Source organism: Poecilia reticulata, linkage group LG6, assembly GCF_000633615.1.
Source record: "Poecilia reticulata strain Guanapo linkage group LG6, Guppy_female_1.0+MT, whole genome shotgun sequence".
In the NCBI taxonomy this organism is placed as follows: Eukaryota; Metazoa; Chordata; class Actinopteri; order Cyprinodontiformes; family Poeciliidae; genus Poecilia; species Poecilia reticulata.
Genome location: NC_024336.1, coordinates 14,286,745 through 14,313,897, shown reverse-complemented (window position 1 = coordinate 14,313,897; position 27,153 = coordinate 14,286,745). Strand labels below are relative to the sequence as shown.

At 41.2% G+C, this 27,153-nt stretch overlaps 2 protein-coding genes across 6 annotated transcripts; one reads left to right on the top strand and one right to left on the bottom strand.

The window, feature by feature from the left end:
• Positions 1-652: 652 nt before the first annotated feature.
• Positions 653-24,299, top strand: LOC103466057 (ELKS/Rab6-interacting/CAST family member 1). 5 transcript variants are annotated; one of them, XM_008411368.2, is made up of 22 exons: positions 653-847; positions 2,178-2,957; positions 3,429-3,617; positions 8,076-8,367; positions 8,607-8,734; positions 8,870-8,944; positions 9,022-9,177; positions 9,270-9,437; positions 9,523-9,690; positions 9,768-9,905; positions 9,998-10,138; positions 10,280-10,420; positions 11,036-11,229; positions 11,607-11,618; positions 14,209-14,344; positions 14,451-14,582; positions 14,842-14,895; positions 18,334-18,494; positions 18,702-18,849; positions 20,071-20,166; positions 20,812-20,997; positions 22,050-24,299. In XM_008411368.2, the coding sequence occupies exons 2-22, from the start codon at positions 2,412-2,414 to the stop codon at positions 22,185-22,187; spliced, it is 3,399 nt and encodes a 1,132-aa protein (XP_008409590.1). In that variant the 5' UTR covers positions 653-847; positions 2,178-2,411; the 3' UTR covers positions 22,188-24,299. The 5 variants fall into 5 exon arrangements, with proteins under 5 accessions (XP_008409590.1, XP_008409589.1, XP_008409596.1 ...); XM_008411367.2 differs by having other exon boundaries at positions 8,867-8,944; XM_008411374.2 differs by lacking the exons at positions 14,842-14,895; positions 22,050-24,299 and adding an exon at positions 20,357-20,432 and having other exon boundaries at positions 20,812-20,904.
• Positions 24,300-25,040: 741 nt separating this feature from the next.
• LOC103466055 (F-box/LRR-repeat protein 14) lies at positions 25,041-27,140 on the bottom strand. The gene is made up of 2 exons (XM_008411366.1): positions 26,863-27,140; positions 25,041-26,629 (listed from the first exon to the last, which is right to left on the bottom strand). The coding sequence occupies exon 2, from the start codon at positions 26,591-26,593 to the stop codon at positions 25,382-25,384; it is 1,212 nt and encodes a 403-aa protein (XP_008409588.1). The 5' UTR covers positions 26,594-26,629; positions 26,863-27,140; the 3' UTR covers positions 25,041-25,381.
• Between the last annotated feature and the right edge of the window lie 13 nt (positions 27,141-27,153).

Sequence of the window (27,153 nt, the reverse complement as noted above, 5' to 3'; positions counted from 1 at the left end):
AAGTAAATTAATTAAAGTAATATGCAAATATTGCCTATCAAACTAGGTTTGGAAGGTCAGCTGGAATTAGGGTTAAAATTAATAAGGGTTGGAATTGGAATTAAGGTTGGAAGCAAGGCTAAAAGGAGTGTTAGAAGGAAGGTTGTATTGAGGGCCAGCATYAGGGTGMGAAGGAGAGTTGGAATTATGGTTGRAATTAAGGATGGATGGGATTAGGGTTTGGAAGGAGGGTTGGAAGTAGGGTTGGAGTTAGGGTTGGTGAATTCACTCTTTGAGGTTAGGGTTACATTAATTGAGTGAAGGGCTAAAATAACTGCCATTATGTTGACAATGGGAAAACCTTGATTTCTAAAGGTGGTACTTGTGTAATAATGTTGGAGAAAATTCTCTCGTAACATTTGAGCATGCTGTGTGCCAATCTTTGGTAATGTTTAACAAAACGAACACTAGCCTAGTCACTGTAGCCTATGCCACAGCCCCACAAAGACAACAGATATAAATGCGTACCATTTGTCAGAGTCGACAGATAACTCTCTGTTTCACCGGGTGTCCATGTTAGCTACTGTTCAGTCCAAGCTCATTCATTCCCAAACCACTGTTCTGTCGGGACCGCGCGTTTAAAATTAAAGCGTGGCGAGAAAGGCTCACGTGAACGCGCACAGGGGGCTTGACGTCACTGAGGCGCCCTGGCTCTCCTGAGCCGCTAGTACTGCTGGTAAAAAGATGGGAAAATCAGATAGCCGTTCATCGAAAAATTAACATAAAATGCCAGTTTTTACCGCACATGTCCGGATGCTAGAAGACTGAGCTCCAGCAGCGATTTGAGCTCCACTAGACAACGAAAAAGGTACTTTGATTGAAGAGGGTTGTCCCCCTCTTTCTTACCTTTAAGCTATTGTGTTAGCGGCAGAAAATAGAGATTTAGCTTGACCACTAAATTTGGGTTGGACTAGCCTCCATATGTCACAGTGAGCTAACACTAGATGTGTGCATTTTATACTTTTGGCTTTTAATAGGCATTTGCTGGGCTCATAGGTTTGTAGACGAGTCTGAGAATGAAGAAAAGCTGAAAACGAAGAGAAGGAAAATGGATATGGTTAGATGGGTGTCTCCAAAGCAGCCGCTGTATGTTCCGTGTCGTTGCGAATGAATCTGGCTAAATGTTTAATTCTCCGTTAGAGTATGACATTTTAACATTGCAAGGTAGGACGTCGTCAAATTAAAACATCAGGACTGATTTTTTTAACTTGCTAATATTTCTATTTGGATTAACATTTCTTAGCAGGGAAATTTTTTTTTTCCTCCCTTGAACGTCCACCATGGACAATCCCCTTTTTTTCCCCTCCCTGCTGCTTTTAACCTAAAGCGTCAGCTCATTGCACAACAATATTCGGATTATTTACATTTATACGATATGCAAAATGCTGAGTAATTACAAACACATGTAGCTTTAATTATAACCAGTTAGAGTAGGTTAAAGGTAGAGTTGTCATGGTTTAGTGTTGATCCCAGCAGGGCTACACCGAGGTTAGACAATTAAAATTACAGCTGACTATGTCCCTAACGGGCCTTATTTCTTGTTAGATCAGAAACTAATCATGTAACCCAGATTTTAATGAATGAGTTAGCTGATTACACATTTTAATTTTACACTTATTCACATCTTAGACTTTAAAATCACTGCTAAAGACATTTTCTTTATGTTGTCAGTGTAGTGGTATATGGTGGGGGAATATTGAAATATATTCACAAGGTTAGTGTTTCTGAGTGACTTCGTAATCTATAAATGTCCCTGCTAATTTGTACTGAAATCTAAAGTCTCTATAACAGACCTGCACAATATTAAGCATGATTTTGCCATAATTATTTCAGCTGTGATAAACGCCCACCACTTCAAATATCTTTGTAAATATGATGATTCTACATGATAAAAGTAAGGAGATTGATATTGTTATATTTCTGTCTAAATTAGACATGTCAAATAGAATAAATGGGGAAAGTACCAAAAGTTTTTTTTTATATATATTAAAGGCTACATAATATCAATGACAACAAATCAATGCTTAGGTCATACTGAGATCTTAACTGTATGTTTATATCTCATCGGTTTTATTTAAAAATGTCACTTTTTGGTGTTGATGTGCAGTTTATGAGAAGTGGTTGTTTTCTGTTTGCAGATATATTTGTAACTCTGGGAAAGTCTTGTCACATCTTCAGTCCCTAAAGTAAAGAGGAGCAGGCCTTTTCTTTTTTTTTTTTCTTTTTTATAAATATCATGAATATTGTGTCCAGCGCCTGCAGTTGAAGCGGCGTCATCGGCAACACTCGACTGTTTCAAGGCAGTGCCACAAGATCCGAGAGGATTTACCTACATCTGTTTGTCTGTTGGCTCCTTCGCTAGTTAACAGAAGATGTACGGTAGTGCCCGCTCTGTTGGCAGAGGGGATGCCAAAAACGGTGGGGGAAGAGACGGAGGCGGCGGTGGCAATCAGGGATCCGGCCGTTCACCACGCCTCCCTCGATCTCCTCGGATGGGACACCGACGCACCAACAGCACCGGCGGCAGCGGAGGAGGCCCTGGAGGAGCGGGTGGGAAAACTCTCTCCATGGAGAACATCCAGTCCCTCAATGCTGCGTATGCCACCTCAGGACCCATGTACCTGAGTGACAACGAGGTCGCCATGGCGGGCGACCACGTACCCAAAAGTGGTGTGACGGTGACTGCCGCCGGGCGACAAAGGGTGACGTACGGATCGCGAGGAAGCAGCGGTGGAGTCGTGGCTGCTAGCACTCCCAATATCTCCACCACGGTGCCTGCTAACGCAGTGCTGCCAGCAGGCATGATGGCAGGGGACGCGCTGGCGTTCGGGGAGCACCACATGGCCTCCACAGTGCCACACTCTCTAAGGCAGGCCAGAGACAACACCATACTCGACCTGCAGGCCCAACTGAAAGAGGTATTTTATAGGACTGAAACCATTAATCATAATTGATGGATTATTTCAATAATCAACAACTRATTTAATAATCAATTAATGTACAGACAGAAAAAAATAACATATTCAGATCAGTAATTAATGCAAAACTGCATAAAAAAAAGATTAAAACATATTTGTCCTACCCAGACGTCCTCAAAAGTCGTACTTTTTTTTAGCTTCCTTTTTGTATTGCATTTTAGCCGATAAAATTTTCATTTTCTTTTAATTTTTTTGTCTTATTTGCATCTTTTAATGTATTTCTAATATTGTATAAAAAAGGCTCAAGTGGTTAAATGAAAATCTGTAGACCGTGCCTGTTTTTTTAAATTCGATTAATCATCTCAATAATCGATTTCTGAACTAATTGTTAGTTCTGCCAGTTTTGCGGATTTCTTCCCTCAAGAACGACAGATATCTGGACGAGCTTATCACCTCACTCTSTTCTGTCAGGTTCTGCGTGAGAACGAGTTGTTACGGCGAGAAGTGGAAGTGAAGGAGAGCAAGCTGAGTTCCTCCATGAACTCCATCAAAACCTTCTGGAGCCCAGAGCTGAAAAAGGAGCGAGCTCTCAGGAAGGACGAAGCTTCCAAGATCTCCGTTTGGAAGGAGCAGTATCGTGTTATTCAGGATGAAGCACAGGTGAGCGTTTCAGTCTCTGATCTCAAGTTAGTTTTCTCTGCATCAAATCATCACATTTTAAGATGAGGGTGTGGGGGGAACACATTTCAGTCATTGTTCCGGCTTTCATTTTCATTATTYTCTCCATGTATATGTTTAAAAGCTGGTTTTGAACATCTAKTTAATCCTCTTACGTGCAGCTATATGCTCATGCTTTGTAGATGAAAGGGATGTAAAATTTAATGGTGCATTAGCATTTTCGTGTGCTTTGGAAAGTGCTGGAAGTGGTGAGCATAATAAAATGTAGCATTAAGGCCTATTTAACGTGTGTGTTTGTGTGTGTGTTGTAGTGRTRGTCACAGATGCAKTTGTGTGGATTTAGGGYTTTAGATGCCTGCATTGTGTTGAATAAGATGTTTTTGCTCTGAGTTATGGGATGTTTTGATCACAGCTGGTCGGATCATGCAAAGTCTAAGAACACAAGCAGAGAAAACRCAGAAAATGAATCTATATTAAATACAGCCTGGCTGCTTTCTGCCAGCTATGTTGRCGCTTTAAGTTCTGCTTTAACAATATGTTTTGCTACCCATTTAATGGCAGGTGTGAGATTCTTACATGTTGGCCTTGGGTAAAAATGATACTAACGTTTCATTATATTTACACAAAATTTAAAACAAAAATCCAAAACATGACTTAATGTCATTTATTTGCCACAGAATGCTATCATATTGTATACTACACTCATGACATTTAAGATTTGTTTTTCTTCAGTATAAGAGAAAAATAAAGTATAAAACTTGCATAAGTTTTGTAGCTTTGCTCAAATTCTTAAAGGCCACAGTATGTATTTTTTTTTAATTCTTCACTGGAAATATTTCACCAATAAATCGGCCCTGATTTCCTTAATTTTGGGCGATTGGCCGATACTTGCATCTGAAACCGATCGTATCCACTGAACTTATCCACTTCCAAAAATGACCTGAAATCAGCCGCTGTCCTCTTTTTGAGAGAAAGCTGGCTGACAGACTGACCCGTCCACAAAGTGACGCCTGCATGTGTACGATTAACAATCGTCACCCATCTGTTGCCAACTTGGCAACTATKTTGCTATGATTAGTAATTTTTCAGACAAAAAAAATCTGYATCAGTCAAAATTGGAGTCGGTARGTGAAGTTTTGTGAAAATCGGTGATCTGCCAKAAAACTGCAATCRGTGCACCCTTAGTTTTCAAACAGCTGAATTAGTTTTTCTTTTAAAAAAGAGAGAAAATGGTAGCAGCCTTCTTTTAGTCATCTGATGGTCTGCAGCAACAGGTGAGGGAGGGGCAGTGCTTCATCGAGCAGGAATAAAAGCAGTGACACTTATATCTCATTAAAAATACTTTACGCATTGTATGACATTTGTGTCTTTTAAAACTGAAACCTTTTCAAACTTTGATGTACGCTTCGTAGCAGACAACTGTACCGCGCCAAGCTGCGACTAAAACCGTAGATCTATAACTTTAGTAATGTGCGTTGAATATGATGTATTGATCCAAGCTGGTGGGATCTTTTACATTTTTTCTCTGTAGTGTGKGTGTACCTTTCCTCTTTCTTACAGTCTTTTTAATGAGACAATACAGGAAGTGTCAAAGCAAGTGGAGTTCACTCTGGCTMCGTGAAGCCCAGAGGAGCACACTGCTGCTCTGCACTGCTGGTCAGGTGGCTTAAGGGCTGCTCCTGCATCTTTTCTTAAGCTCCAGTAAATGTAATTTTGCAACTATGAATACAGTCATGTTATAGAAATGAAAGGAGCACCACCTATTCCTCATATGAAGATCACACAGTTTTACAACTACATTTGATTACTTATGAGTGGTTGTCTGTTATTTAGCTAATAGCAGCTCATCAGTTATTCTATAAAGAGCAGAACAAAAAATATTTTCTTCGCTAACCAACTAAAAACTGCTAGTTGCATTTCTTTCTTTCCTGTTTTTAAAATCATTACACAATCAATGCTTTATAGACTAATATAATTGTGTGAATCAGTATTGTAACATTTTAGCAGCAGTACTGTTATTTTTAAAGTAAATAAATAAAAAATTGTCTTTGGGAAAAATTTTGTGTAAGAATCCTGATCCCTAAAAATGTAACATTTAAAGTATGCTGTAGTAAKTTTATGTCAGCCAGAGCGACGTATTCAATAATGCCAACTCAATAAACACATTTGAAGCCYTTCCAAAAAGCCTTTGTTGTCACGATTGTGGGAATTAGGTTTCATTAACAAAGACAAATCATCTTTGTTTAACTGTAACTGTTAATGGATGGGCCGGCCTCCTGTGTAATTTGCTGCGTTCACCCCTGCTGACTCACAGAATCCCGCTCCAGACTAATTCCCAGTTCTGCCCGACCAGCTCAGGGCTAATCAGCGGGTGCTTTAATTTAAAGATGTCAGCTTTCAAACGTCTGCCTCCGCCTCCCACGCTGGCATGCACGGAGACACAGAAAGGCACGGACACTGATTACGGCTTTGTGGTAAACTGCAGGCGTCGTCCTGGAAGGAGGCCCGACTGAATGAGCATATTTGCAGTTTCATGTTTGCTGCTTGTGTGCGATTCTTCCTCTCTTTTGCAGTTACTTGTGTTTATTTGAGTACTTAATTTCATCCRAAATCGTGTTTTGCTTTCTCTGGCAAAATGGCAAATATAACTTGGTGTTAAGATGAGTTTAGGTGGTGTGTGTGTGTTTTCTCTCAGACACCTGACTGTTTTCTCCCCTCAGGCAGTGAGGGTGAGAATATGGGGGCTGAGGAAGGGAAAAGGTGTGTGTGTGTCTGTGTGCGTGTAGGTATATCAGTGAGAGAAGTGGGGCGGTGGTGGCTCGGTGCAGTGAGTCAGCCTTAGTCACGGGGCGTAGAGGGTGATGGAAAAGGGATGGTTGGTGAGATGWTAGACAGGAGGAGAAGGGAGAGTGTGTGGAAGGTGGTTGGACAGCGAGTCGGGAGGAGAGACTATGTGCGCTGGTGGAGGGTGAAGGACGGATTGACAAAGGAAGAGAACAGGGAGGGGTCAGGACGACGGAGAGAAATGAAGCCAGACACTGACTTCTCTTTTTGTTTGGTCTTCTGAAAAACGCTCGCAGCTGGTTCAGACCGGAGCGCAACACAGCCTCGTGTTACGGCCTCGCAGCAGCTCTGCCAAGTGCCGTGGCGTCAGATGCTGCAAACAATGCAACACTACACTGGGCCGATTGTGTTTCACCWCTTGTGTTTCTCAGGGCAAGAAATGCAACACTGTCCACAGAGCGAGATCCAGAAAGAGGAATCGGTCAAGGCGGGGCTAAACGTATGATAAAAGCCGTTTTTTTTACAGAATTTGACACAGTCGTGTTGTCATGGTAACCGGTGCCGCTCGTCCTGCTCATTGACGTCTGGCACCAGAACCCCTGCATGGAGTTGGTATAGAAAATGAGATAGGTATTACCATGTCTTTACATGATCGTGTTAGTTTAGTTTATTTTACAGTTAAAATACAGATCAACGATATTAAGAAAAAAAAAATAGTTCAGGAAAAGCAAAAGCAAAATAGAAAAATACATAATGTGACCCAAGAATACAATCCTTTATCAGTTCATTTCTAAATGTATACAGGAAAAAAAAAATCATAATTATTTAAGCACAGCTACAAATAACATCGAAACTATTTTTACGGAGTGCCTTTTATCAAGTGTGAAAAGTTATTTTGAACTTTGCGCAATGTTCTATCATCTCAATCTTTTATATTTTTTAAATACTTAAATAAAAAAACACTAAATTATCCTTTTGAATGTTACTCTATGGGACACTGTGGTAATCTCTCCCTGCCAGCTAAAAAAGGTTGGTGGCATCAACTAACTCTCTATGGTTACCTGGCAACAACCTGTTGAGTAACTGGCGCGGTAGCAGTTTTAGGTTTCACTCTGTGCTTCATAACTGCTTAAAAATAAACGACAATATCAAGTGAAAACTGTGGATAAAAAAGGAAGGGTCAAGCCACCAGTTTGGTAATATTTCAGATATTTAAAACAAAAAGCTAATCAGTAATTATCAGTAACAACAATTATTGATATTGACGGATTTGAAACGCTTATTGTGATATGTTTTCCAGTCATATTGCCCAGTTCTAGCTGTAGTTTGAGTAATTATTGTTTTTGAGCTTGGAGTAACAATTGAATAATATGAAACGTTTTTGTTTTTAATTTTATGTGCAAATCTTTTACTGTCCTGCAGCAGTCTGTGCTAAAGCACAATTTGGACAGCCTCTGACTGAAGTTGTTCTGTTGTTTTATAACCGTCTCATGATGAAGAGGATGATCAGTTAGAATAGTTGCCAGAACAGAACCAGCCTTCATTTTTTTAAGGCACAAACGCACCAAATCTTTTTGCATTTTCACAAATTGACAAAGTTGTAAAACTATTTGCAATGAAGATGGATGAAMCCTAAGTGGACATGTCTGCCCCCAGCATCTCCAGATGACTGTTCAAGCCCTTCAGGACGAGCTGAGGATCCAGAGGGACCTGAACCAGCTGTTCCAGCAAGACCCCGCCAGCCAGGGGAGGGAGCTGGCCCTCGCATCTGAACCCACCGAAGAGAACTACCGGAGGCTACATGCTGAGCACGAGAGGCAGGCCAAGGAGCTCTTCCTCCTGAGGAAGACGCTGGAGGAGATGGAGCTGAGGATTGACACACAGAAGCAAACCTTGGTCGCCAGGGACGAGTCCATCAAAAAGCTTCTGGAGATGCTGCAGAGCAAAGGTGGGTTTTAGAGACGTCAAGGTATGTTTCATAAAGCGCTAATTGTTGTTCAGAGACATAAAAACGGTAAAAGTTTGGAATTACAAAAGTCTTGGGACATCTTTTTTTTTTTGGTTGTCTCTGTTTGAACTTTTCGTCTGATTACTGGACTAAAACTGTCCCACTATGCTTATATTCACAAATTCTGTGTGTGTGTGTGCGCGTGTGTGTGTGTGTGTGTGTGTGTGTGTGTGTGACAGCTCCATCTGCCAAAGCGTCAGAGGAAGACCAGGAGAGGACCAGGAGGCTGGCTGATGCAGAAATGCACCGGCATCACCTAGAGAGTTTACTGGACCAGAGAGATCGAGAGATTACCGCCCTCAGAGAGGTAAGGCCCACATCAACAATCCTGACTCTAAATGGCACATTTGTTGTATATTTTCCAACATCTTCCAACTTATTAAAAAAAAAGTTTTGTTTTTTTTCCATGTAAAATCCCTTTTTTATATTTCTGATCCAGCAGGAGCTTCATCGTCGCTACGAAGGAACTCCAGAGTCCACCAAAACAAAGGCTTTACAGACTGTTATCGACATGAAGGTGAGAGTTTAACYTTTTCTGAGCGATCAGCTTTGCCACATYGTGCTTCCACTGGTGACCAACTTTAAATACCCCAGGATGCAAAAATCAACTCCATGGAGCGGAGCCTGAGGGACATGGAGGAGGAGCTGCTCATGATGAAATCCAACGGACTTCTGAGCTGCGAGGAGCGGCAGGAGGAGATGAAGCAGATGGAGGTGTACCGCAGTCACACCAAGTTCATGAAAAACAAGGTGAGAGACGGAACCACGTCGATTTAGCTTCACTCGGACATGTAAAAGTTTGTCCTCCGAGTCTCCCGAGTTGAATTCTTTCCGTTTTTCAGATGGACCAGGTGAAGCAGGATCTTTCCAGGAAGGACACTGAGCTGCTGGGTTTGCAGACTAAACTGGAGACCTTAACAAACCAGTTCTCAGACAGCAAACAGCACATCGAAGTCCTCAAGGAGTCTCTCACCGCCAAGGAGCAGCGCGCTGCCATCTTACAGACAGAAGTACAACAAAAGCCCAAACAGAGAACAAATCGCACACTATTTGGTAAATTTTTTTTTTAAACGTACGTTGTATTTGTTTTGCCAGGTTGATGCCTTACGTCTGCGCTTGGAGGAGAAGGAGGCAACTTTGAATAAGAAGAGCAAGCAGATCCAAGAAATGTCAGAGGAGAAGGGAACCCTGAACGGAGAAATCCACGACCTGAAGGACATGCTGGACGTCAAGGAGCGCAAAATTAACGTGCTGCAGAAAAAGGTGAGGTTAAACATCTGCCACGCGGCGTGTCTCCTGCGGTGGATGTCCACTTCGCCGACATTGCATTTGCTTTGCAGATTGAGAATCTGCAGGAGCAGCTGAGGGACAAGGAGAAGCAGATGAGCAGCTTGAAGGAGAGGGTGAAGTCCTTGCAGGCGGACACTTCAAACACCGACACTGCGCTCACRACGCTGGAGGAATCTCTTGCGGAAAAGGTACGTTTACATCTTCCGGCCGGCTGCTGTAATTCCCRACTGTTCATGTGGAAAGGTTTTTTTTTATTTTATTGTTTCTCTTGCGTTTTCAGGAGCGAATCATCGAGCGTCTGAAGGAGCAGCGGGACAGGGACGACCGAGAGAAGACGGAGGAGCTGGACTGCTCCAAGAAGGAGCTGAAAGAGCTGAAGGAGAGGCTGAGCTTATTGCAGGGAGACCTGTCAGACCGAGAGGTGAGGAACAGATGGAGGAACACTCTCCCGTTCTGCCGGGACTCTAAAAATACACACAGAACATCTTTCTTTTTTTGATGAGTCATTGTGTTTTCAGTTTTCTTCCTGCTTGATTAGCTCAAATCTGTMTTTTACGTGCAGACCTCTCTGTTGGACCTGAAGGAGCACGCTTCATCTCTGGCCTCTTCAGGACTCAAGAAAGACACCAAACTCAAGAGTTTGGAAATAACCTTGGAGCAGAAGAGGGAGGAGTGCCTCAAACTGGAGAACCAACTAAAGAGAGTGAGCTAACAGAGCATGTTAGACTACGTTCACACAGCAGGCAAATGCGACTCGAATCTGCTTTTGTGCCCATATATGACCTACATCCGGCTTTTTCACCACAGTCTGAACGATCTAATTCTGATCTGTTCATCCCCAGAAATATAAGATCTTTGGTACTTCCAAATGTGGAGCTAAATCAGATACGTGTCCGATTGTTTTCAAAGCGCGTGAACATTTWAAAAAAAGCCAGACGCAGTAAATCAAAACGTAAACAAAGGCTGAAAATTATGAACTTATGTMAGAAGTCTATGAAAAACTCTCTGCTCCCGTTGCCGAATAAACTCTAGAATTGATCCTTAAACGATTCCACCCATTATTACTTATGTAAACAATGTGCTGCTGTGTGATGTTAACGTTCCTCTTTTGCACATGTGTGTCGCTTTGGGGATGTAAACCTTTCAAACAGAAGTCTCATTGCAGCCGAGTTTAATTGGTGTGAACGACCAAGCAAAAAAAAAAAATTATAATTTCATCAAAAAATGAGAATTGTGCATCAAGACCCTCAGTATGAACGTAGCCTTGGTGAATGACCATCTGGTTCATTCTTACTGATATGAATGTGATTCTTGTTAGGCTCAAAACGCGGCACTGGAAGCTCAAGCCAACACRGAGCTGGCGGAGCGYATTAGGAACCTGGAGCAGGAAGTGGTCCGACACAGAGAGGATTCTGGGAAGGCTCAGGCGGAGGTGGACCGCCTCCTCGAGATACTTAGAGAAATGGAGAACGAGAAGAACGACAAGGACAAAAAGATCAGTGAGCTGGAGAGGTGGGTCATCTGTGATGTTTGATGAACACGGACGAAGCTTCTGCTTGTCCCAGCTGGATTTTCTCAGTTTGATTCCAGATGGTCAGAGTGACGCGAACGCATGATCACGAGAGGCTGTTTTTAGTCCCCGTCGCTCCGATCTATGCAAGCTGACATGCATCTTCTAATTCTGCAGTAACTCAGTGTGATGTGTGGCACATTTCTGATTCAGCGTTTCATTTAACTTGCTAATTTCTAGTGTCTCTTTCGAAAAGGTTTGAGTTGTCGGATGAGCCTCTTTTTCTTCCTTCCTAATGTTTCCATATGTTCGGTTTCTTAGCCTGAGTCTCTTTTCTCTTTGCTGTTTTCTTTGCACTGGACATTTCTTCCCTCACCAGTTTGGCCTCCAGGTTAGTAGTTGCTCTTTTCTATCCGCATGACTCCCCTCTCCTCTATCCTCTTCTTTTGTTTCTTCCCTTCCTCTTTCCTCCTTCTGTTTCTCTAAAGTGTGTGCTGTGTGCACCCTTTATTTTTTTTTTACTGGGCTCTTCTTTACATTTATGTTCATGATTCTTTCTGGTTTTAACTTTAAATCAAATCTGACATTGATGCTGTTGACTGGAGGAAAAATGTTGCCTAAGGATCTGTTTGTACATCGACRATTTTAGAGTAAACTTCTCATTAGACCATATTTCTGTACGTCTGTTTTAATCTGGAAATACTTTTTATTTACATCCTTGTTCCGGSTAAAACGGGATCAAATTAGATTTTTATCATTATCCATTCTGGAGAGGTTTCCAGACTTTTACTCCTTATTCCATGATCTAAAATATAAAAATCTGAATTTCTCAATGTTTCTATTCATTTATATTTAGGTGATGACCTGTATTTGTTTTTTACCACATCAAAACTTTAGTTGTTGTCCCTTATTAATCACTTGTTCACAGATAAGTATTCAAAATGTAAAATGGTTCATTTCAAAACCTTTTTTAGTCTCTAGATTTTAGCTCTGGGCTTCAAACTGGATCCAAACTTTTTGAACTGGGTTTGGTTTATAATAATTTTTTGTTTTGTTTTTTTAAATGAAGGCGTCACTGCTCACAATGTGATCTAAAGTTAATTCATTTCTGATCATCTAAGATATACGTTTTAAGTAGAGATGTGCCGATCAGGTTTTTTCCTGCCGATACCGATCACCCATGAGGGCTGATCGCCGATACCGATCACCGATACCGATCACATAATGATAATTATTTTTTTATCATAAACACTATCAGTTACATTATGTGGAAAAAGGAACCATGAATTCACCTTAATTTAGACAAAAACTTGTTTTTAATAACTTTTTCCAAGAAGAAAACTAGGCATTGTGCAAATTGTACTGCTATCAATAATACTATCTTTAACAGACTGATAACATATGAAGGCTCTGAAGAGGCTAAATAATGCAAAGAGCCAAAATAAAACCTCTCAACATTGCCAAAAAATTCAAGTATAAAACTTAACATTCAAAGGCAAATACAGGTTCCATTACAATAAACAATCCAGAGTTACTGAATGAAAACTTCCTGATAGCATGGCGGCTCGCTGATTACTGCTAGTTCTGACTGAGCGGAGTAATTATGCAGAGCAGGGAGGAGATCGATTATTTTTTTTAGAGATTATCTGTCTCATATTAGGACAGCGAAAGTTTTAATACGTATGTAAAATGTATTTTTTTTAGGTTAGATGCTGCAGCTTTAAACAGGTTCGGTGTGAGAGTCACTACCAGGTGGAGCAGAAGCAGCGCTCCGTCTGTAAAATATTACTACCTGTAGCGTGTAGCAGCAGTTCAACAGAGAGAGCAGAACCAGCGTCTTACATCGCAGCTCGAAGACTTAAATAATTTTACGGGTTATTTGTTTAGCTTCCTGACCGTCATGGTAATCCTGGTGAGTGTTTGTAGCTGTGCGCTGCTTTACCTGCTGTCTGATCCTCCGTATGTCTTTTTTACTGCAGTGAGCCTCGATGTAGCCAAACTCCGTCAAGTATGGCATTGTTTTTATGTCATATTAGCTTCGTTGTGTTGATGCATTTTGACGTGCTTCAATTTTCCGCCGCAACACGCAAACTTCCCCATTCACTCAGTGCGTTAAAGTTCCACATCGCTTAGGATTTGTTGCTGCACGTTTGCGCAGTGTGAAGGAAAGAGGAGACCAGCTGCACAGGCAGGCTGCGAAATGAGATGCAGGTGATCGGTATCGGCAACAAGAGCCAATGATCGCCGATCACCGATCATGCACTTTTTCACGGAAATCGGCCCGATTATGATTGGTGACCAATCGATCAGCACACCTCTAGTTTTAAGTATTTTTTTTAGATATATATTTATTGTTTTCTTAAGTATTTTTAACTGTTTACATTGTATCAAAATGTAAGAGAAAATAAATAACAAAAGTTTGCCCATTACTTCGCTGCAAAATCMTAAACCAGTTTTCAGACAGAAGGGATTAAAAATGGATAATAAAACCCAACTATGATGTTCGCAATTATTCATAATGTCACAAAAACCGAAAGGAGGCAAAAATGTTTGGGAAAATACAAAATTTAGAAATTGTAAAAACCCTGCTGAAAAACCATCAAATGTCAGATTTTCATTTTCTTTTTGTTTTACCGTTTTATTCTTTACAAAGTAAACCGAACAATTATATTTTAGCTTTTACTTTAGAAGTGATGTGTATTTGTATGATCATTAATTCATAAAGAAAATAAAAAATCATATTCCTGGTCATCCTGTCGGCAGGTATTACATTTTTTGTTTATATTTAAACCCAGAACCTCTTTACTATGAAGTATTCAATGTACGTAAAGATAAAAAGGGCGTTTCTATATGTCATGTAACAAAAACAAATCCGTTTTTTTCTCTCCACATAATTAGCAAAGTATTTAACAGTTTTAGATTTAAATATCAGATTTTCCGTCAGTRTTTTTGCAGGAGTTGAGCATATTTTGTCTCTGCAGGCAAATGAAGGACCAGACGAAAAAGGTGGCCTCCCTGAAGCACAAGGAGCAGGTGGAGAAGAGCAGGAACGCTCGGCTGATGGAGGAGGCCAGGAAGAGGGAGGACAATCTGTCCGAGTCGTCACAGCAGGTGAAGGTGAGGCCCGTTTCTGAGTCGCTTGGGCTCGAATGCGGTCTGCAGGAAATGCGCCCTGTTACGTCGCGTCGGTGTCTAACAAAGCAAAATCTCCGCTGGTGTGAAGGACACTCTGCGTCAGAAATCAGAGCGCATTGAGGAGCTGGAGGAGGCTCTGAGGGAGAGCGTTCAAATCACTGCTGAGCGAGAGATGGTGCTGGCGCAGGAAGAGGCCGCTCGATCGCTGCAGGAAAGACAGGTAATTAAGCGCACGCACGCACCAACATACACACACACACACGAGCGAGACGAGTCGGTGCTAGTCAACCAACAGAAGCAGCCGCTGCTGCATTTCTAAATATTCCTCTGGAAGTCTTTCTCTTTCACCTTTTGCGGTGTTGATCGCTCTCTTTGTCCTGCCTCCTCTCTTCTGGCTTCTTCTTCTTCCTCAGTTCCTTTATCTTTGCTTGTCGTTTTTTTTCTTGTCTTCTTTCTGCTACACAACCGCCTCTCCGAAGCACTCACTCAAACCAATGCATGAGTCCAACCTCTCCCACTTTAAGTGGTCTAAGGTACGAGTCCAGTGTGTGTGTGATCGCCATCAGTGGTCAGCAGCTCCGTTTAAAAACAACACTTCTACAAGTCATGCAGTCTCGTGCAACGCTTTTTTTAGAGGTTGTTTTTTTTTTTTGGTCTGTGTTGGAAGCTTTCAGATTGATGTTCAGACTGCATGGATTTGTAAAGTGTTTGTGTCGTTTCCAGCCCACGTAGACTCGATGGGATTATGTTTACCTGCTGTTTGCTTGTAAAGTAATGTTCCTAGGCAGAGAGTTCACTTACACTGCAATGCAAACGTGTTCATACTTCTTGGATTTTTCCATATTTTATCATGACACAACCACAAACTTCAGTATCTCTTAGAGCGAAAACGATTAATCGTATTAGTTGATTATTGCAATAATCGTCAACTAATTTAGTAAGTGGTGAATCATTAATTGGATATATTCAAACTTTAAAAAGGTMATTCACTGAAAGAACAGCAATGAAGTAAAACACTAAAGAAAATATATATATTTGGTGCTTAAGATAAATAAATCTTTGACCTCAAGTGGCATACTTTTAGCTTTACCTCGTTCAAATTCTATACATACAAAATCTCCTGTTAAGCTCCTTTTTCTGTCCAATTATTAATTGGTTAATAGAAAAAAATAGTCAAACGCTGTTTAAGTCRAGCAGAAAGGGCTGAGTTTTCCACATGTTGTTGCTGCATGTRCATTGTTTTGCTACAAATTATCAAGTATTAAAGGAATGCTGTTTTTGCATTTTAGGCAATAAAATGCTATTTTTTWAATTTAACAACAGAAATGAATTATTTGTTTGCATCTTTTAATGTATTTCTAATGTTGTATAAAAAAGGCTTACTCGGTTAAATAAAAAAATTTGCAGAATGTGACAAATTTTTTATCCGATTAATCGTTAAGAATAATCAATTTCTAAATTAAATGCAAAAATGTTGGAAAACTAACACATCAAACTGTCCCTTCCTATAAAAATGCATGGCGGTGGCAGTATCATGCTATGGTAGTGCTTTTTTCAGCATTAGTTCTATAAAGTAATGTCTCATGAAGATTGGCTGCATATGCAGTTTTCAAATTTCTTACACGCAAAATACTTTGAAATCATGTTTCCTTTTGCTTTTACTTGACAATTGTTTYTCTTTCTTGTTGTTCCGTCACACAAAACTCCCAAAACAATGTTTTAAGGTTTGTGGCTGTAGCATTTGGCATAATGTGGAAAAGTTTGCTGGGTATGAAAGCCTTTGTGAGGCACTGTACTCATTAGTTGGCCAGTGAATGAAGATGAACTATTCAACTTTTCTCTAGTTTGGTCTTGGAAAAACAAAACAAAACAAAACATTTGAGAGCTCATCTCATTTGCTGTGGCAGGATGTTTGTTGTCACCCCTCCGGATCAGATTTCCACCCAGCTCTGTCCCCCTCCAGGTTTCAAACGTTGCTAAAATGTCTGAGGCACTTCTGAACACAACAAAGAGGACTGCTGCTGATGTGGAAAGGTTATTTTAGTCGATCTTCATCGCTGCGTTAATGTTGGTTTTCTTTTCTTCCTTTGATTGCTTGGATCTCTGTTCAGTTGCATTCAGAGGTTAAAGGGACAGTTGGATATTTTTTTWAATGTTTTCAGAGGAAGTTTCCWTACCTGTTGTAGAAACGTCACAGCTGGTGAGTCGGATCGATGCAGCTCCAACAACCTTCGCTGACATTGGTTGAGAAAACAATCTGAACTACCTTAARAGTTTATTGGACATTAATAATGGACTGATATAGTAATATATAAATATTTTCAGAGTTGTTTTAAGAGCTGCACAGATTTTTTTGATTCCTTGTTTTGTGAGGCTTCGACCTGCCGATACTAAGTTTAACCGTTTCTACTAAACGTCTTTTGTAAAACAAAACAAAGGCTACATCAGAAACTGGACAGACCAGAATACAGGCTTGTCCCTCTCTCTCTCTGGGAATCACCTAGTGCAGAAAAACCCTTCAGCTGTACAGTCAAGATCCACTTGTGGAGAATTGCAGCACATCTCCTATTTTGTTTTTTTTTTTCTCATTAACTTTTCTGTCGGCAGACCAGGAAAGTTAGAAGAGCAACATATCACAAAATGTCTTTGATTTACTATTGGTAGAATTCTTTTTTTTTTTTAATTTACTGCAACTGTAAATGAACCTTTAGCTGGCTTTATTGTGAATTGTTTAAATCAGGTCCAGGGGTGACGTCACACTGTGTGAGTGTGTGAGAAGGAGAGAGAGAGCTAAATTAAGACCAAAACYGAACCAATGAGATCATATGCAAGACCACTGCTGTATTCATAAAGTGGTTTCTTTTGCAAACTTTTAAAATAGTTCYCTGGGACTTTAAAGCGTAGGAGCAGAATGATTGTAGATTTTTATGATTTAGAAATCTTAGCATGACTGTGTTGTGTCTTTTCAAACCAGTAACTGGCCTAATTCTCAATTACATGAACAATGGATCCCTCTTTTTTTATTTATTTATTTTATTTTATAAAAYCCTTACGGTATGTACAGGATGTCCATGTGTYGTTAAAAAGTCYTWAATTAATGTGTATAAAATTAAGGCTTAAATTTATTGAAAAAATGTAAATTAGCCTGTAACGTGTTAATCACAGGTTTTACATTTTATCTTGGTAGGGCTATTTAATTGCATATTCTATGTTTTTTTTTTTTTCTTGCAAAAGTCTTGAGTTGCACAGTTTTTGATCTGTGACTCGCTGCTAATGTACCCTTGCTTGCTAGCTAGCTAGTTTTTTTGCACCTGTCATGGTGAGTTGCTTGGATGATGGTCAAACATTTCTGTGCAGATGTAGGTCTTAAATTCGACTCATAACGGTCTTTAAAAGGCTTTTAAAAAGCTCTTAAATTGGAGTTGGTGAAACCTGCAGAAACCCTGATGTATCAGAGGTTTGAATGATACCTGATGAAATTAAAATTCATTGAACAAAAGATGAATACTTTCCACTGCAAGAAGATTTAAATTAGTCAGTGATCTCGCTGTAAAAAATGTTTCAAAGAGCCCTCTTGCCGCTCTTTTCACAAACTCGCCCTTGTTGTTTTGATTTGCTAAAACTGTGACGGCCGTCTGACTAGTTGTTGGTCTTCCTCACAGCAGTATGACTCCTTTCTCCCACAGGTAGGGAAATCTATTTGCAGAACCTCACTTCAAACAGTCCAAACTGTCCCTTTAAGGCACCCTGGAGTAAAACGGTTTCCAGTCTGTATGCAACTCCTTGTATATTTGTTTGCTAGTAGCAGTTGTTTACTTTAGTAGGTAATAAAAACGGATTCTACAGCCGTCCTTCCCTTTCATCAGTCCATTTATCATTTAGAAACCCCTGTAAGTGTCATTTGCTGGGAAAATGCTTGACAACCGTTGATTTCTAGGTATATGTGTGTGCGTGCGTGTGCGCGTTTCCAGATGGAGGAGCTGCTGGGTGCCATGGAGAAGGTGAAACAGGAGCTGGAGTCCATGAGGGCCAAGCTGGCGTCTACCCAGCAGTCTTTGTGTGAGAAGGAGGCCCACCTCACAACCCTGAGAGCTGAGCGCAGGAAACACCTGGAGGAGGTGCTGGAGATGAAGTAAGACCCACACACACATACACACTCACTAACTCTCTCTACAGGGTGGTATAGACTGTAGATTATTGATTGGCGCCTTAATCAAGTAAAATGTCATCCATTTCTGGCTTTTCCCAGTCAGCATGCTGGCTTTGTGCTATAAATAATAGAATATACCTGAGCTATTTGTACAGCTGAGCGTCCCGTTGCTTCATCTACATCAAACAGGCAGGAGGCCCTTCTGGCCGCCATCAGTGAGAAGGACGCCAACATCGCGCTGCTGGAGTTGTCGTCCTCTAAGAAGAAGAAGACGCAGGACGAGGTGGCCCAGCTGAAGCGAGAGAAGGACAGACTGGTGCAGCAGCTCAAGCAGCAGGTGGGGAAACGCCGTCTGGGATCAGGGAGGGGCGGCGTGTGGAGAAGGGTGGTTTAGGGAGACCTGCGTTTGTACATTCATCTGGAGTTTCACCCGGAAGTATTTTGGCGTTTATTAGAAGGGTCACCTCTGTGTCTAATGTCGAAGCTGTTTGTTGTAATTTGATTCATCCATAGCTTCTTTTTCTTCTTTTTTTTTTGATTGAGTGAACAACACACAGAAATCAACAGTAATAACTAAAAAAAACAAAAATATACTGCATAATATGACCACAGGTCTGCGACTCTTTTGCTGTATTTTATTGTTTCTCCCAAGCATTATTTCCATAATGTACTTATTTGTTTAGTAGTTGTAGTAAGTTGTACTTCGGCTTCATTGGTTATGCATTCTCTTGCAAGTCTGGTTGTTGCTCACAATTAGTGTAATTTTTAAAAACCAGCCTTGGGGTTTTCTTCATTTGAGCCTCCACATTATGTCACCAGGTTACATAGCCACAAAAGAATAATAAGCCCACCTTTTACATTCAGACCAGTGCGTCACTTTCTGAACAGGAAGATCAGGTTTCATATAAAACTTGAAAAATGGGAAGTTCGGTTTGAGTATTTTCCAGATGTAGAAGTGTGGAAAAGGAAAATAAGAGTATGAAAAATCAATTCCTTTTTTTCCTTAATTCTGTCATTTTTTTCCTTCCTGCCTTTGTTTTACTTTCTATAGAACCTGTAAAAGTATAGGTTCTTTATCAGCCTTTATCAGGCATAAATTCATAGAAAATTGTTATTTTAAAGTTTATAAAGTGTGTGTTTTTAGATAAAGAAACACATAGAAATCCTGGACCTGCACAAAGCAAAGTGACTGAAGTGAGTCCTTCGTGCACTTTGCTGCTGTTGTTGTTTTTCGGTTTCTCAGATCTATACTCCCACAAAAATAAATGCGATCTTCCAGATGTAGTTGATTTCTCAACAAGAAGAAACATCTGTAGTACATTTTATAAAAAGCAATAGGAAACTCCTCACAATCAGATCTTGGCCTGAAGTAGAAGTTTGAAGTTGCAAGTTTCATCAAAATGGTTTGAATGAAACATTCAAACAGAAAACAACTTTGTATTTATGCATGGTCAACTGGACAGGCCGGTGCTCATATTAGCAGCCATGTTTTCTTTGGATGGAGTCAGAAAACGTCACTCCTGACATTTTGAACTTTTCTCTGTTTTCAAATCGTCAGACTCAGAACAGAATGAAGCTGATGGCCGACAACTACGAAGACGATCATTTGAAGGCTGCACACGACCACACAAATCACAAACCCTCTCCAGATCAGGTAATCTATTTGACCCGGATCTGATTTGACAACATCTCAGTCGCTGAAAAGATCTCCTCTGAAGCGTCCGTCCAGAAGGTCGGACTGGCGGACGCCACGTAAAGGCAGCAGACGGTTCTTTTATGTCGATGTGCCGCTAACCAGGTTTTTTCTTCCTAATGCTGCGTCTGGCTAACCTTGTGGTTACCAGGATGATGAGGAGGGTATCTGGGCGTAGCCTGCCTTATGCCCCTCCCCTCTCTTTCACAGCCTTTTTGTTCGGAAGGGTGAGCTCGTATAAAGAAAGCCAAACCTTTCACCTTCACCACCAGCATGTTGATTTTTTTTTATTTTTTTATTTTCTCCTTCATTCATCTGTGCTGCTCTTCATATCGTTTGATGTTGGGTCACATTGTTTGAGATTGGAAGCATTCGTCGTGTGTTGCTTGTGCAGCTTAAGAGTCTTAAATTTGCATGCAGTTTCTATGYGGCTATTTGTTATAAATTTTACTCACTGAATTTTTTTGGTTTTTTATGATGAAGCTAAAGCTGTCGGGGACGGATAGCTTAGCGTGCATGCTGAATCATGAWCACTGCGGCTTCATYGTTGTGCAAGCATTTGGACCGGATCAAAACTGACACTTTTCCTCTTCCTCCTCTCTACAGATGATACCCCCTCTTCTTGTCCTGTCCCAGAACCGCAGTAAGCTCAAACTCTACATCGCCCACCTGACAGACCTCTGCCATGACCGAGACCCCAGCATCCTCAGCCAGCTCACKCCTCCGTCTCACTACCACCACAGCGACCCTGAAGACTGGGAGGAGGAGCTTCAGAAAATGAGCGACGAACAGGTGCTGGGGGGGGGAACAATAAAAAAAAWTTTTTTACATTTCAATAAACTTTAATGTGTTTCAGTTGGATTTTTATTTTGACAGATCAATAAAAGTTGATACATAAATGAACCTGGATGGAATAATTACATGGGTTTTTTTATTTTATTTTATTTTTTTATCTTAATCTATTAACTATGCAGTTCTTTAATATTCTGCCCCCTTTTTTCTGTTACCCTTAAATAAATAGCCAAACAACGCTATGTGCTAACTAAAACATCCTACAACAATTGAGTTTTGCATTAATTTTTATTAATTTTAATACTGCATGTCTTCCTGCTTTTCAATTATTTTTAAGTCACTTTACTGAGGTAGCGACAATAAAAAAAGCTCCTGTTGAAATAGTGTTCAGTTGCCATGGCAGCATCTCCAATCAAAGCACACTTTGATGCTGAAAATATCTCTAAAACAAACGTGGCGAGCTGAGATTGTTTTTTCCTGTTTGCATTTTACTTGGTGTACATTCTGAAAAATCTTCCAAGTGTCAAACATGCAAAACAAAATAAACATCAGTCCAGGAAAATCACTGGTTTTAAACTTTTAAACTTTGTCTATTTTACCAATTAAAATAACACTTAATTTTTTCCTATCCTTCCTTTCTGATTTTGGGCAGTTTTCCTACTTCCATAAATTTGGCCCTTTGTCTTGAACATCTTACATTTTAGTGCCCAGAGTTTCAGCTCCTCTCTATGCATCTCTATTTGCCGTAAACAGGCTATTTGAACTAAGTGTGGAAAACGGGTCAGAAACCAGAAGCTGCAGCGGCTGACATAAAAATCACAGGCAGCTGAAATCAGTATCTTGAGTTTATTTAAAAATAGATAGATAGATGATGGATACTTTGGGCTGGATCTGGATATTTGCCACATCTTTGAGGAGCTATAAAGGTTTTAAAGAGCCTTTTAAAAATGGAAAAGTTTAGCTGATAACTCACTAAAATATTCTCAGGGCTGCTGCTTTCAGAGGAGTTAAACAAACTCAAACACTATCCTTTATTTTTCCTGTGCTTCCAGTTGAAACGGGAGACTGAGGTGTGTGAGAAGGAGAACGGGGAGCTGCAGGAGTTTGCCAATTCAGTCCTCCAGCAAATCGCAGACTACTGCCCCGACATCCTCGAACAGGTCGTCAATGCGCTGGAGGAGTCATGCTGACAAATCTGACTTTGGACTTAAGCAAGCGGAGCCCAGGAAACCCCCGACCTCCATCCAGGAAGAGGAGAGCCGGCCGGGCCGTCATCTTCTCCACCCTGCATCAAGTGTCCAGGAAACTGAAGTGCTTTTCTGTCTTTTATGTCACTCTGAGGTCAGGCTGGCTGCATCAAAATAAGGAAATTCACAAAGCGACACTTTAGAAGACTTGTTTTATTTAGTGCAAATGAGGGAGGAGAACTAAAGCACACRYGGTGGGGCGATCTTTGTCTTTTAGCGTAGCCGCATTGTAAAAGATGTTCCAGATGAAAGAAGGGAGCCTCACAAAGCCTTACCTCCAGCGGGAACTGACCTTCACGAGGCACTTTTGTCTCAGGCTTTTCCCTCTTTTATTCATCTCTCGAGCCTTTCATGTTAAAACGGGAACACAGATCCCATCCTTTGGGACAGAAAAGCACTTTTTTATTTTTTTAATTTCTGGGTGAGCTGCTACACCCAAAGGGAGCAGGGTGGAGTCGAGTTCGGAGGTCAGGCGTGGCGCCGTGTAGACGTTTGTTTTCAGTCGCCTATCGTAGCGCCATCTAAATGCCGCTTTTTAACCGGAAGAGCTCCTGAGGCGCTAGAGTCGGTACGTTACTGCGTCGTCGTCGGTGGCATTAGAGGGGGGATCAAGGCTCAGCCTTTCACAGAAGATCCGAGTTTAGTTACCATGTTTATAACCGAGGAGAGGATTTAGGGGGAGAAAGCTTTTCTTTCATTTCTCGATGGTTTTGCACACAGCGTCCACTTGTTTATGAGGTATGCAATGTTTCTTTTGTCTTTTTTGAGAACGTTCTCGTGGCCTTGGAGCATGCACACAGATCAGTACAGGACCTAAATGCAGAGGCTTTTCCGCCTCTGTAATACTGGTGCTATGGCATGATGTAAGAACTGATCCTCATCCAAAGTTTCTAAAGGAGTTCCTTAAAGCCCACATACCGACGGCCCTTTTTTTTGTACGCTCAGATGCCTCTGTTGGTGTTTGTTTCCGTTTGTTTTATTATTCAGGGCTGAGTTTTTTAATTACCAAGTGCATTGATTGACATTTACAGAGGAAACGAAAGTCACTTTTCAAGCAGATTTAGACTTTTTAAGATCAGTTTGTAAATAACGTGGTATTCAACACGTACAGTAACTGAATAAAAGTAATAACGTGGAAGGTGTATCGTGCATTCTTAAAAGACAAAAAAATCAGAAAAGTTCAAAGCAGTGCAGTTGTCTTTTTGTGTCTAATTTTGTCTCCCGGGACAAACGTATGTGTGACWGTGCTGCCATAAATTGCAGAAAGTCTATGTTCTATAGAGAAATATATATAAATAAGATATATGAAAAGTTTACTGTATCAATATGCATTGAATGTTTGCACAGAATCTCAAAGAGCGTGTTGCTCTGAACAAAATAAGTGTTCTCAGCGGAAACTGAGGAAAGACGTGTTTTAAAAAAATAAAGTGTCAAAATAATGTGTGAACTAAAGACGTTTCAAACCGTGACTATGTGATGGGAGGGTAAATTCTCAAGTTTATTTCTAATTGTCTTTTTCAAATGCATATGCTCGCCAAACGGTGGCGCTATCCTAAGACGCCCATGCTGTCTTTTTAGTCGACGGTTTTTGTTGGTGACCCTGATGCATAAAAACGAGTCTCCAGCTGTCGTAGCTCTCCTGCTGTCAGCGATTATATTCAGCAGGTGTCAGTGAGAACCAAAGACACGGCTGGAGGTCTGAAATGAGAGTTGGATGCTTGTTTTTCTGTCAAACTGACTACAGAGCTGTTTCTGTCCCTTTAGCTCCTTACAGCTGAATTCCAAGATTATTCTAGCAGTGTTTCATTCCCCTTTACTTTGGCCTCGCTTTCCTTTCTTCCCTCAACGTCTCTTTTCTTTTTCCTTCAAACTTTTTAACTGGGAACACAGAGCTAATCAAGGGGCTTTAAGTTTGATGTAAGTTTTTGCATTTGTAAAAAATAAAAATGTACTGCTGTCTGTTAATGTCAAGAATCAAACTGAATAAAAAAAAAAAAGACATGTTGGTTACATGGATTTTGTATGTATGGAAAAGAATAAATTATGAGCCTCGTTTTCTTGTGTTTTTTTTTAAACCAGAGTAATTGAATGGCTCAAAATCCTTTTAAAAAAAAACCAATATAGGAATATTGGTTTTTTAAGTAGGAGATATTTCTCTTTTCAGTTAAATATTAGAATTGTTTATTTTTGCCTTAATTTGTTAGAATAATTTTGTTGGCCAGTAATTTTAGTTAATTTCAGTTTGGGACATAGATGTTTACCTAAAACCTACATATTTATATGCGAGTTCATTATATGCAGGTTGGTGATCATTTGGTTTTTAACCAGTTTACCCAGTCAGACGTCAGTCTGACACTCAGAGGGTGAACAGGTGAAACAATCAGGTAAACAATACAAGGGCACCTAGAAATTTGGAACATGTTTTGCCTGCAACTATGGAAAAGGCAACATTTATTTTTTTAAACAAAAAAAGGACAACAGACATTTATAATCTTTATTCATAAATACTATTTTATGAATATAAAACATTTTAAATTACTGCGTTTTTTGGACAAATACAAATAAAGAAAAAACGGTTTAATTGCATATAATCTGTGTAGCTGTTAACACTTTGCTGCAGCAGTGGAGGTGAATTTCATGTTTAAATTACTTTCTCAGAAATATTACAAAAAAAATGTACACAGGTAAACATGAAGAGACAGGAGTGATCCACCCACTTCAATTTGAAGTACAAATTTTCTCAGCGACAGTTATTCAATACAAACAAGTATTCAAACAAAACAAACGACTTTAAAATCCAGGAAACTGAAACCTTTATTTTTTGTCTTGAATAAAAAGATTCTGCAATGAAAATCGTCTTGAATGTAAAAAAATCTCTAAAAATATACAATCTAGTCTAGTTTTCACCAATAGTAGGCACTCCTGTGTTAAGTGGGCGAGGTAGCTGGATGGTCAGAATGCACACAGGCTGCAGGTTCGGCAAAGCAAGAGTCTGAGAAACTTTGGGGTAAAAAAAAAAAAAAACCTGGAAGAAGTTGCTCCAGGTGGGTCCCTCTTTGCGTGATCACAGTTTATTGTTAAATTAAGAACGCCTTACAGGTGAACAACGGCACTATACAGGATGAAATGAGAAGCTGTCACCTCACCCTCTCACTCTCCGTCATCTGCCACAGTCCAAGGTTTAATACTTTAAGGCACGGGAGCTGCGTTATCCTCTCCAGACCCCTCTTGGTGATCTTAGTGCAACCATACAGATCGATCCCCGTCAGCTGAGTCAAGTGGTCAGCTATCAACTCCAAACCTTTGTCTGTGATTCGCACGCACTGCCCAATGTTGAGAGTTTTGAGTTCGTGCATTTGGCGCACCATCCTGTTGATCCCGTCGTCGCTGATGTGACAGGAGCACAGGGAGAGAGACTTGAGCTGATACAAGCCCTGGGCGATGTAGGCCAGGCTCTGGTCCCCGACCTTATCGCAGAAAGAGACGTCGAGGCCGGACAGCCGGAGGGAACCCATGGCCAGATGCATTATCCCCGTGTCACTGATGTTATCGCACGAGCGCAGGTTCAGACTGCAGAGCTGGGTCATCTGCGACAGGTGGATCATCCCTGCGTCCGAGATCCCCCCGCAGAAGCTGAGGTTGAGCACCTTGAGCTTGTTCAGACCCTTTGAAACGTGTTTGAGAGAAAGATCGGTCAGCTTCTGGCAGTCCTGCAAGGTGAGCTTCTCCAGAGTCAGGCAGCCCTCTGCGGCGCTGCGGGTCATCCCGGACAGGTGGCCGATGCCCACGTCAGAGACGTGCCTGCAGCTGCGAAGGTTAAGGCTTTTGAGTCTGTGCAGCCCCCAGGCAATGAGCAACAGGCCGGTGTTGGTGATGTTGCTGCACCCGCCCAGCTCCAGCACCTCCAGGTTCTTCAGGTACTGGGCGATCCTGCCCAGGCTGGAGTCTGTGATCTGCTTGCACAGGCTGAGGTTGAGGACGCGCAGGGATGGGATGTCCTGCACAAAGGCATGTCCCAGACCATTGTCGGTGAGGTTGAAGCATCCACACAAGTTAAGGCTTTCGATCTGCGGCATCCCCTGAATCACGTAGCTCAAGCTTCGTCTCAGGCTGAGGATTTGGACCTTCTTGATCCCCCTGGTCTGCAGACTGGGGAACAGAGACGGGTTGGCTCTCCGTAGATGGAGCTTAGCTTCCACCCCCCTCCACACAGACTTGTGGTAGGACGCGTCTCTCCAGGCCGCGCACACTTGGGCTACCCTCCCTTTGTCCTTAACGTCCAAGTAGCTGAAAATAATGGCCAAGATTTCCGGGAAAAGGCACGATACGTGTGTTTCCGTTTGAAACATGACTGCTGGGTGACTCCTGCCGGCAGCACAGGTTGCCTAGGAGCGACAACAAAGCGGCGTTAGCTGCGCGAAACTCTGCTGCTGAAGTTATGTAGCATTAGCTCATGTCAGCTAACAAATTAGCATTGGATGCTGCGAAACAAAAAGACACCAGAATACGCCAAATAAATTTCACTAGTTTACTACATGGCTAGTCGAAATAAACTAACGCTACAGTTCACTTGCAAATAAAGCTGACTTAATTTTAAGAAAAAAAAATTGATATTTACCCAGAAAGTGTCGGCTTAGCCTTAGCTAGCTGTCTAAAGTTGAGAGCTTGAAAGCCGCCGAACCTCCTCGTCCGGAACGACGTACTTTTTACTCCAAATCATCTCAAGCAAATACAAAACGTTTTATTTTGTAGAATAKTGTAGCCATGTGCCTGTTTCCCGACTGCGTCTATCTTTAAGACCCGGCATTAGAGTAAACCCTTTCCTTACAATTGATACTGCGCCTGAGCAGCTGAAAGCTAGCTCGCCCAGCGGCTCCTAGTGGAGGCTGCGAGCAGGGCCGGTCCAAGA

Excerpts from the sequence above, each read along its gene's own strand:
- LOC103466055 (XM_008411366.1), bottom strand. The coding sequence starts at position 26,593 with ATGTTTCAAACGGAAACACACGTATCGTGCCTTTTCCCGGAAATCTTG.